An 11,280-nucleotide genomic window follows, 5' to 3' on the forward strand; every position below is an offset into this window, starting at 1 on the left:
CGCTTTTTAGATCTTCCAGGAATGTTACGCTCACTTAGAACAAAAATGGCTGGTGGGATGTGTTGCTGCTGATGTCACACACTCAAGTGATCATTTTGAGCATCTTTAATGAGTTGAAAGAAACATTATTGGATTCATGTGATGACTTTGTTTGGATCAAAATGTTTTTTCTCAGATTGGAATATGTGCATTGGGATGAATCTCTGCAGCTATTTGTCATGCAGGTCTTCTAACATGACAGACTTATGCCTTCGTCTGTTCTGTCGTCTGCGTCTTTATGTGATTTGATTTGTTATCAAATTTGCCTGGAAAGGGAAGAAACAACAAAAAGCACACACTTAAGGAATAATAGAAGACAGTTTTTGAAAGCTGGAAATACCAACTGTTTATTTCTAATTTTGCGACTACAGAAATGTTGAAACATTTGAACACTGAAAAAAGCTGGATGACATCATCACTCGCTTCTCAATTTTCTTTCTTTTTTTCTTTTGCTTAGCAATCACAACAGATGATATTGCACGGCACTGAGAAAGCAGTAGCAAAAACTGGGAAAGAGCAATGACAAACCAAGTCATGAGACATGTGGTTATACATCTGAGAGCTCCCTCAGACACACGCACTCTCACACATACCTAACAGAAAAGCAATGTAGTTGAGAGGGTACAAAAACAAAGAGGTCAAGGTCGACGGAGCACAAGGCTGACAAGAGCAATGAGATTTTATTTTTTGAATGCAAGTGCAAGATGAACTACCATTGATTTCTATTTCTATATGTCTATGACAACAAATATGCTTGTTTATCAAAACCCTTCAAGCATTTTTGTATATGAACCGCTGGAGCTCACCCCTCTTTGGGTGACAATCTAAATTCCCCAGCGTTAGATCCAGATGATTGTCTTAGGCGCCGCAGTATTGTTTCCAGACTTGTAGGGAAGCTATATCCATCATAATGGGAACTCGTTAACATCAACAGCTTTGTGTGTAATAATGGTGAAGATAAAGGCTCATATTGCAGAGTCCATGCCTTGTGAATAAGCCTATACATCACATATGTAACTGTACTTGTTCAGGTATGACCCAGGGTTCTGTGCTGTCTGAATGTGACACCAGAGGGAGTCTACAATGTTTCACTATTCACCCATAAAACATGCACACACATACAAATTTATTATTTTGACTCTCCAGGAATATTTAAAAAATAAATAATCAGATTGAATATAAAATAAACAGCAGACTCAAAAAGTGCTATCTAGGGCCAGTCGCTTTGTGCCACTAGATGATCTTATGAGCATTTGTAGAACAGTAAATAGTAATTGACACCTTGGGAATGTAACTTTGCACACACTAGTGCCAACTTGAGTTGAGAATTCCATTGTCCCAATACAAAATACATGTATACTTAAGAAATACAAATACATAATCGCACACACTCTCACAAGGATGTACATTACTTGACAGTTACTTTTTTGCAAACACACCGATTCCATAATAAAGGTGTTAGCAGTTTTATTAGACTTTGCTTATTGTCATTACATGAGTATGTACCAAAAGAACAGATACTAGGTGGAGTAAGGCGGCGGGGCCAAGGCAGTAAAAACAGACCCAGGTGCATGGCCCCACCCCCGGCAGACCGGCTGCCCAACCTCCACTCCACCCCACTCAGTGCATGAGACAGCAAAGTGAGCAGGACTTGCAGCCCTCGATTTGGATGTTTCCGATTGTACATTGACCAGGAGATTCCCCACATGGTAGAGTAAGCTTGTCTACATAGCCCTACGCCTTCTACATTCTATACCCGTGCGAATGGCAAATCAAAACTCAACAATTCTAATTCACAAATGCCAGTGCTTTTCAACATTATACATATTTTTTCCAAATTTTTGGTTTGTTTTAAAAATCTTTGGATGTGCAGTTATACCCATAAAATAACAGATTTTTAAAAAGTCAAAAGAATAGAAAACACACACATACACACTGTGTTTTGCCAGTGGTTCAACAAAGTAGCTCCTGTATGACTTTGCTGGCACTGGCAAATCAACTGTCAGTTTTCTGGCAGTGTTAAAACACACATTTAAATGCCGGCTAGGACTTAGCTGAGAAATACAAACTACTCTGTTGTCATATCTAAGCGTGGGAAATAAGGCTGTAACATAAATTGTGTTTTTTGTTTTTCTTTTTTCAAAAACCTACTATATACAAATCTAGAATTTCTACAAATGCATAAATTAAAGCAGTGGTTAAACAATACAAAAATGCAATTAAATAAAATCACAACACAGAAGTAGAGAAAAGGGAAAATATGAACACAATATCACAGCAGTTGGTTTTACCCTGTAAAAGCAATAGTCTACATCATAATATTGGCAAAACCCAATGTCTGATAAAAAATACGCTTCTCCCTCCATGCCTTAAGTTTCATACATGAACCCTGAAACTTGTCCGCCGTGACTCCAAACAGAGCATATCTGCCATAAACAAACAACAACAAAATAGATAATTATTTTGAAATAACAAGAACAGTTAACACACGACAGAAGTTCTGCCTCACTCACAGAGAGACGTCTCAATGCAGAACTCAAAAGATTTATTACTATGAGGTATTCAGAGACATTGGAAAAGACATGCACGGCCAGAGTGCTGGGCCTTCTACACTCAGCAGAGACAGGGAGGATCAACAGGAAGAGGAGGGAGACAGGAGGAAACCTTTGGTTTAATTTGTAGCGGTGGACAACACAAACTCCTTTGTATGTTTTTTATCTGTAGAAGTGGACAACACAAACTCCTTTGGTATGTTTTTTCATTGCATGGTTGCGCTGGCGAAAGCACCACGGTGTGATTAAAAAAAGACTTTTCCTTGTTTCTTCAATAGTGGCCCTTCTACAGGCTGAGGTATTCACAGAGTCAAAGGTGAGAGGTCAACAGCGGTTTAACACTTTGGTTCAAGCAAGGCACTCGTCCTGGGAGTTTTAGAAAGATTGCAACACATCTGCTTCTACTTTCAGGAACATGTCTGCCTATAGTTGATTCTGCCCATGGATGTGATGCTCATCGGCCTATTGTCGCATGAAAACATTTTGCCTACTAGCTAAATCAGTAACATCGGCCTATAGATACACACTCAAGGGCAAGTGGAAATAAAGCTATAAAGAAGAGATGGTAGAAAGACTTCTAAAGGTACATCACTTTGGTATCGATAAATTGACCCTTACAACAGTAAGAAAAATCCAACCATCATCTGAGCCACGTGAAGCTGTTGTGTGTGTATCTACAGCTAAATCAGAAAATCTGCCTATAGCTACATCACCACGACTATCTATGGAGCTGTAATCAGAGCACAGATGAAGCGAGAGAACGCACGTGTTTGTGAGTGTGGCGGGTTAGGGAGAAGAGGGAGTACAGGGTAAGAAAAAGGGAAACATACAACATATTCCTTTGTTTAACACCACTCGTGGAGGCCGTGCAATGAGAAAAAATCTTTGGTTATCTTTGGTATCATCAAAGTGATAGAAATTATGAATGGATTTTTGAGTGAGGTAGCATCTTTGGTTCACACTATAAAACATCAGCAGGTCTTGACAAAATTTTGTATATAATTTTTTTGGTTTCAGAGATGATGAAGAGGATGACGATGAAGAAGCAGCTGTTCATTTTCTCTCTTTGGCCTCTCCTTGCTTTCAGCGCTTGTATTTATGATAAATGTAGAGCTGCTAACCCTGGCCAGGAGGAGGATGACGGCAAAGGGGCCAAACTAATATATTATCTAATGCTACTCTGCGCCCTGTTTGGTCTTTGTGTGTGTAGTGCTTTCCTCCTAGTGCTGAAATGCATAGCTTTACCGACTGAGTGCGGGAATGTCCAGGATAGTAAGTGAGAATGGGAGGGGCATGGTGGGAGAATGCTTTTGTATTCAAGTGGTCAACTGACATTGCTCTGTAAGTGCCAGAAAGTGATTTTTATCATTGACATCATTCCCTCCAACCAACATGTTTGATGAGGAGATAAAAATCAGATACATATGAAGCGCAGGGGGCACAGTGATGCTCCAAAAGCAAATGACTAAATCAGGTCACTATTTTCCATAAACAAATAAAAACATCTCCTTATGGTGTTTTTTTTTTTTTTTTTTTTTTTTTTTTTATCTTTGGGTGAATTATAAATTACATAATAAATAACAAATGGCTGACAATAATAATAATGAGAGTAACGATTTAAATGACTGATTATGCATCTTCACAATAAGCAATCACAGTAACATTCATAAGACTGATTGTGAAGATACAACTGTATTCATTGATTCAAGAAGGCATTTATAAGGCAATGATTCTTTGGAACATACTAAGAGTTAAAGCTATAGAAGTTGAATAGATAGGTGGAAACAGCTTAGACATAACAGTCTCTCTTTGGAGGTAAGTGAAGTAAAGTAACTTTCAAGATTATCCACTACAAAATATACTCTTTGGTCAGATTACATTCTTGTGTGAGTGTCTTTGTGTGATGAAACAAGGTAGAGAAGGCTTTGGTTTGACTTTTGTATGATTTAACGTTTCAGCATGTTGGAAGAAAGCACTACCATAGTCAATCTTTGATTTAAGGTTAGCATTCTACAGTAGTTTGGGCTAGTTCTCTGTCTGTCTGCAATGTGTTGATAGAATGATAGACAGCCGGGCAGACAGACAGCCAGAAAGACAGACAGTCCACTGACAATGTTGCAAAACAATCTTAAAGCTCCTGTGGGATTTGTTTTCTTTGGAGTTGATTGGCCAATCCCACTAAGCTCCACATTCTGGCTATTTTCTCTAGCGCATGGACAGCTGCAGATCATGCAGACTAAACCTCATTTAGGGACCCATCATCAAAACCAACCATTTACATTAAAGGTAAGGATGGTGATGTTAGATGGTTACTTGGAAAGTGTAGGTGTAGTAAAGCTAAAGACCAGTGATAGTATGTGTGTGTAAGAGGGGTAAAACTATAGTCTTTTTGCAGTATGTATACATAGAAATGTGTTGCTGAAACAAACATTTCAAAGCAGGTCAACAAGAAGTCTTTGGTTTGTTTTTTCATCTTTGGATACTATAAATATCAATATAGTACAGGTTTAAGGGCAAAACGTTGCTTCAAGGTCTCTTTAAGTTTCTCTTAGTTTCACTTAAGTTTTAAAGCTTTTCCACCGAGGTTGAGTCAGTCCATGAGTTGGTCAAGTCAGTTCGTCTTCAGGCTTTGGTGCAGGCATTTGGGCCTGGGTGGCCAGAGCCGTCATCCACCCACTTGTCCAGGCTGCGGCGGCGCGCGTTCATGAAGAAGTTACTGACTGTGGCCAGCTCCAGGCCCAGCTGCTGCGCGATGGTAAGCTGCAGCTCTTTGGATGGGCGCTTGTTCTCCTTGAAGATGGCATGAAGAGTCCTCCGCTGCACGTCTGTGAACACCAGTCGAGGTTTCTTAGAAACACTCCCCCGATCGTTCCGTCCGTGGTCCTGTTCTTTGCGCTTGCATGCTGCAAAAGTATCAAACAGAGAGCTATTATGATTTGGCTGAGGTGTTCAGAGACACATTATGTCTATTATGAGGGCGTCATGCTGCATTGTACACACAGACTATGAAAACTACGATTTACTATTAGCCAGTTTTCACAAGGTCCAGATACTCTAAGTTATAGATGACAATCCTTTTATATAAACATAACAGATATTTTAAGGCAACCTGAAAAATAATGTGTTCAAGTCAATTTAAAAAAAAAGTTTATGACGATACTATATACTAGTATATTATTCTAGTTTATTATGATACTAAATGTTAAATAAGAGTTTATGTTTTTTCATGCATTATACATTACGATATTTGCATAGTACAAAGTTAATCAAATTTGGTCCATTCATGTTAAGCTTCAACTCAATTTTGTTTTTTTAAACGACTAAAACTAAATCCATTTTCGGCTCCCTGTTCTATTATTCGCTCTACTGCCCCTTAGTGACGCCTCTGTCAGCTGAAAGAGGCTGTGATTGTGTCTATCACACACAGCTACCCAGAGAAGCTGCCACAGTACAGACAGACAAGGCCCAGGGAGACGGGATAAACCCGGGCGCTTAAAACCGCTCGCGCTATCCATGGTGCTGAAATCAACTTGCGCCGCTGTGACAACACAAAACAGACCTATCATCTTATATTGGAATAGTCTTCTCAAAGAATCCACTTGACAGCTAATCAAATTGTCCTTATACGATTTTTGTTTTCTATTATGATCCCACCTTACGCCCCAACACCCCCATTTAGTCCATGCGGCTCTGTAGTGCATTTTGGCCAGGAGGGGGCAGAATTGAGCTGCTGCATATAGTCACATAGAACACAAGGCCTTTAGGTGAAACGTTGTTTGAGAAATAAGCGAAAATGCACCTACGATTTGTGTCTGTTTTTTTTTTCTAATGCGTAATGTCATGACAAATAACTTAAACTGATTAGGGTGAACCAGAACAGAACAAGGAACGAGGCATGCAAAAGTTTAGCATATGCGCAGGCTAAACTCGTGGGAGACGTTTACGCTGATAGTTAATGAAAGTACAAACACAACAGCTTCATTAAAACTGAAATTGTATATAGGGCTAATTATGAAACAACAAACTGGGTTTTAAGAACTGACTGAGAGTCTGCTTTAGCGCGCACATTTGAAAACATAAGTGCGACCACCATCAACAACAGTTCAGTGTAGGGGCAGCACGTTGGCTCCAATGCTGGTAAATATTAACAGTGTCGCGGCTAGTCATTCATGAACGGCTTGCTATAAATCAGTACAAGTGAAGGCCACCGCAGACAGAGGCAGGACCTGCTATTGGAGCCGAGCACACGGGACAAGACAGGGCAGGTATACATAAGAGGTCCACGCAGCCTTCCAGTCAGGTCATGGAGGGGGCTAAAACAACGTACCTCGTTATCACACTAATCACACACACACCACTGCTGCTCCCGGCTAATCATTACAGCGTCAGATAACTCGACAGTCACATGGATACATAAGGTCTGGGCCTAAGCTGACATTCTGGTGATAGAGCCGCGTTCTCACACAGGGAACAGCAAACAGACCTCTGTAGCAGCAAATATTCAACTGGACCCTCGACCCATTACTTCACTGGGTTAGAGGTAATATTTAAAATCAGCATACGTAAATAACAAATACATTAATATTAATTGCGATTGAACAGGGGCATTTTCGGTTAAAAGCCCTATTTCATTTTTAAGTTGCTACCTGTCTTTTCTGTCCAGTCAAAGGATAATTGAATACGTGGGAAAAGCAGAAATAGACCTGAGATTAATTTCAGAAGCCTAAAATCAATACGTATATCACATCTACTTCAGCACCCGATCACATAGCTCACCTAGACACATGCAGATCAATAGGCCTATTCTCGTATCCCTGGATCCCCCTTAACAGTCGAAATTGAGCAATTATTTGAATATTATTGTTAAAATCTGGTACTGGCATACTGGCATAAGTAGGACCGTTTTTAAATAATTGTATCTCCATGATAACTGATTCTGTTAAGCTTATCCTAATAAGTGCAGTCAAAATGCAGGCCATGAAAAAATACATTGAACACAATATATAAAGTATAATATTGGTCACCATTTTTGCATAAACACCAGGCCAATAGCAGATGGAAAAACTAAAAAGTAATCAATTGTGGTTAGACTACACTGGCAGGCGCACGCACTTTCCACAGACGCGTAAAGATGAGGCCTCACTTTTAAATAAAGTCAAAAAGCCCGTTTATAGGTCACCGATTACACAACGTAAAGAAATCTATGGGGCACTGTGCATAAACACACTACACTTGGGTCTCCTTGTGCATGGCTTTAATTGACACGTGTAGACCTTTGAGACTAATGAATAACGGCCTCTGGATCTGCTAATCATACCAGCCTGGTTTGTTTTGGTTCTTGGTTTTCAGACAGATTATGTTGTAAAATATGTACATTAAATAAAATAAAATGCAACAATATCCCTTTACATCTTATACATTTGCATGTTGTATTCCTCCCACATTTTGATTGAAAAGTAAATTCCACAGAACTGATCTCTAACTTTAAGAACAACAACAATAACAGAAAGGCCTGATCAGTTGCCTGTGCACAAAAATAAACACATTCCTAACGATTTCTGGGCAAAGGATCAATTTACGTACACAATTCGGCGGTCGATACTTTGAGGTGAAATGACAAGAGTACACTTGTTTCACACAAGCCCCAAGTCTGTGGAAAGACAGAAACCGGATGCGCGGACTATTGATAAACAGCCACTGGTTCGGGACACAACTTTGTTCAAGTCTAGTCGGGATTTTTTATTTTGATTTATTTTGTCTGATGTCTGAAATTATTCTTTACTCCATTTTTCTTCCATATTGCTTTACAGTAGCTTAGCAAATAAGTTATTTATTTTTTTTATTTTTGCCATGGACGCTCCCTGCACGACTGAGGGATTACAAAGAATAAATAATAGAAGGTTTAACTTTTTAGCTTGTTTACAACTATTCAAACTTTTTTCTGGTTGTTACCAGAACAACCTAAATAAATAAATCAGTCCTCAATGTTTGTGGTTTAAGATAATTCACTTGCATGCAAACAAAATAATTAACATTATTTATAACATCTAGGACCAGTGTTCATCTAGGCTAGTAACCGTGTAAACATTGATGTGTTAAAAGCAAAAAAGGGGGCTTTACCGAGGCTTCGCTCACCTGCGAGCCTGAGTGCGCTCATGCGTTGGAACTCAGGCTCCTGCAGCCACTTCCACATACGGCGGAAGGTCTCTCTGCCAGACTTGAGCTTTGACCAGGGTTTAGGGTTCCTTAGCAGGTCGGACAATGTCCCTTGGGACCGGCAAAGAACCCTTTGCGCAAAGATGGCCTGAGGGATACTGTAGCGCTTGAGCTCTGTGGTGATCCTTTGCGCTACCTCTTTGGTATTTACTTCTTCCATCTGTCCCCCAGAAACAGCCCCCCCTCCCCCGACTGCCCCTCCAGAGGCAACCCCTCCTAGCTGTCCGGGCCCAGAGGCCTGTTCTCCTCTGCCCCCCAGCCCCTGGCCGTGGCCCTGTGCCGCGCTGAGGTGCGCATGAGGATGGTGGTGTAGACCGTTGATCTGGACCATGCCCGAGGAGCTCATGTGCTGCTCCGCGTGGCGGCCCAACATGGCAGGATGATGCGCCTCAAAGCCACTTGGAGTAAGCATCTTCTCCCCGGGCATGGCGGCGCCAGGGTGTGCGTACGGTGGGATGCCCGCCTGGGACGTGTGTATGCTGGCAAGACCGGAGCCGGACAGCGGAGATAAGCTTTGGCCCATACAAGGGTCCTTGTGATGGTAGGAGGGGTACAGACTGTTCATAGGAGCCAGGCTACGGTCCTCACGCATGAGCGTGAAGCTGCCGCTGACATTACCGGGGATCCTTTGGTGCGGATGCGCGTGCGGATGGTGTGGATGGTGGTGATGGTGGTGGTGGTGGTGATGATGCGGAGGAAACTTGTCAGACACGGTGGATATAGGGGGTAAGGGCTGTAGCGGGGTGAGGGTGGTGTAAGTGCTGCTGGCGCTCATGCCAGGGGGGGCTTCACACATGCTGATGGCCGAGTGCAGGTGTCCGGGATGTCCGGGATGATAGTCGCCGCTGTCCAGAAGGGTCGCCATTCCCATCGCGCGGTGGCTCAAACCCCTTTGGCTGGGACGGGAATGCGGGCTGTGGCCGCTCAACAGATCTCCGTGGTTGGCTAAAGATTCATGACTCAATCCGTGCAGTTCTATATTCTCCATCGACAACTGAGCATTCATGATCCGGGCAGCGCTGTGGACCAATCATCTATGTGACGTACCGCAGTTAGCTGCTGTCCAGAACGTCCACTGAACTTATTGTCTTTGTTGCTTTTCGCTCTCGCAGCAGATTGTTCCCCTGGTCCCTTTATCTGGCGCTTTCGGTATATTCCTTCCTCGGTTGTAATTTGAGAAATATAAACTCCAAATCTTCTTTTTGTTTGCGTTTTTTCCAGTTTTTTTCCTTCTACGATTTAAGCCCCCCCATCGCCAGGCAGCTGTCCTTGCGCTCCGGTCGGGTGCCGCGCCATCTCTAGTAGTGTGTCTCCAACCCCTGTTCCACCGCGGCACAGATCAATGGCCACGCATGCGCACCAAGCTTGCCAAGCTCGCCCAAGCTCGCTTTCTTTCTCTCTCATATACACGCCCATCCTCGGTGACGCAACGTACCTTTTTTAAGGACGGTACATATCAAAGCGCCTGCTAAAAGCTTCACATCAGCCATAATAAACTGCTTGTTAAAAGGTAGACAGATTTAAGAAAAAAACTAATGTCAGAAAAAAAATATTTGAATAAGTTTGCTCAATATTTAATAGTCTATATGATTTCTGTAAATGTTTAAGCCATTAGGCATAATAAACCCTACTCGCTCCTCCTTAAACTATTAGAAAATTAGGGAACACATTTCCGGGTTCATTTGGAGTTGATCTTAACTCAATGGGTTCAAATCGTGTAAGCTTATAATATGATGGCAAGGTAATAAACATAAACCTTCCCATAGTTCAGACACTCAAATAGCAGCCCTACATTGCTTGGTGAGTGCTGGATCAGATGCGTGGCACCCCCACTGTGGCGGTTTAACCATGAGAAGTACCTTTTCTTTTGATAGAAATGATGAGCAGATGTGTCTATTGTTCAGCCATTAGGCCTAACGAACCACGCGCAGCAACAGGCTGTGGTGTGAGGGGCGCACACTTGTGAAGAATGAGATGTAATTGTAAAAACACTAGCCTATTTATGTGTTTAGTTAGTTTCACCACTGAAGAAGTAAGACTTGGAATGGTTGTTTGAGTTTTTATTAAAAAATGAAATAAATAAAGCAGGTACATAAAGCAAACAATTGAAGACGATGAGAAAATTATATGACAATGACACGTAGCCTATGCAGCATGAGCGACTGTCCTGACAAGTGTTTCCAGAGTGGCCATAGCACAGGTCAGTCGTTTATCATAAAGCAGTCGCATAGGGCGTCCTCCGCCCGGCCAAAGTGACAGCTTGCAGCGGTCAGTGTCCTGCTGGACCCCCCGCTGAATGGGGGACATGTCAAAGGTGACGCTTCAAGACTCCCAAAGCCAACATCTGCGGGGGGACAGATTAACCTTTCAGACTTTTCCCTGTCCTGGACCTGCTATGGGGCCCTGCATCTGTCAGGGGCCTCACAATAGAGGCAGCACTCGCTTGAACGAGTTAAATAAAAGAAGGAGAAAA

At 42.0% G+C, this 11,280-nt stretch overlaps 1 protein-coding gene across 2 annotated transcripts; it reads right to left on the minus strand.

The window, feature by feature from the left end:
* Positions 1 to 4,186: 4,186 nt before the first annotated feature.
* Positions 4,187 to 10,158, minus strand: onecut1 (one cut homeobox 1). 2 transcript variants are annotated; one of them, XM_072465847.1, is made up of 2 exons: positions 8,727 to 10,158; positions 4,187 to 5,494 (listed from the first exon to the last, which is right to left on the minus strand). In XM_072465847.1, exons 1-2 carry the CDS (start codon positions 9,811 to 9,813, stop codon positions 5,214 to 5,216), a joined length of 1,368 nt encoding a protein of 455 aa, XP_072321948.1. In that variant the 5' UTR covers positions 9,814 to 10,158; the 3' UTR covers positions 4,187 to 5,213. The 2 variants fall into 2 exon arrangements, with proteins under 2 accessions (XP_072321948.1, XP_072321947.1); XM_072465846.1 differs by having other exon boundaries at positions 8,712 to 10,154.
* Positions 10,159 to 11,280: the final 1,122 nt, after the last annotated feature.

This window comes from Eucyclogobius newberryi, unplaced genomic scaffold (assembly GCF_026437365.1).
Source record: "Eucyclogobius newberryi isolate DKJ021-1_F unplaced genomic scaffold, fEucNew1.0.hap1 SCAF_5, whole genome shotgun sequence".
In the NCBI taxonomy this organism is placed as follows: domain Eukaryota; kingdom Metazoa; phylum Chordata; class Actinopteri; order Gobiiformes; family Gobiidae; genus Eucyclogobius; species Eucyclogobius newberryi.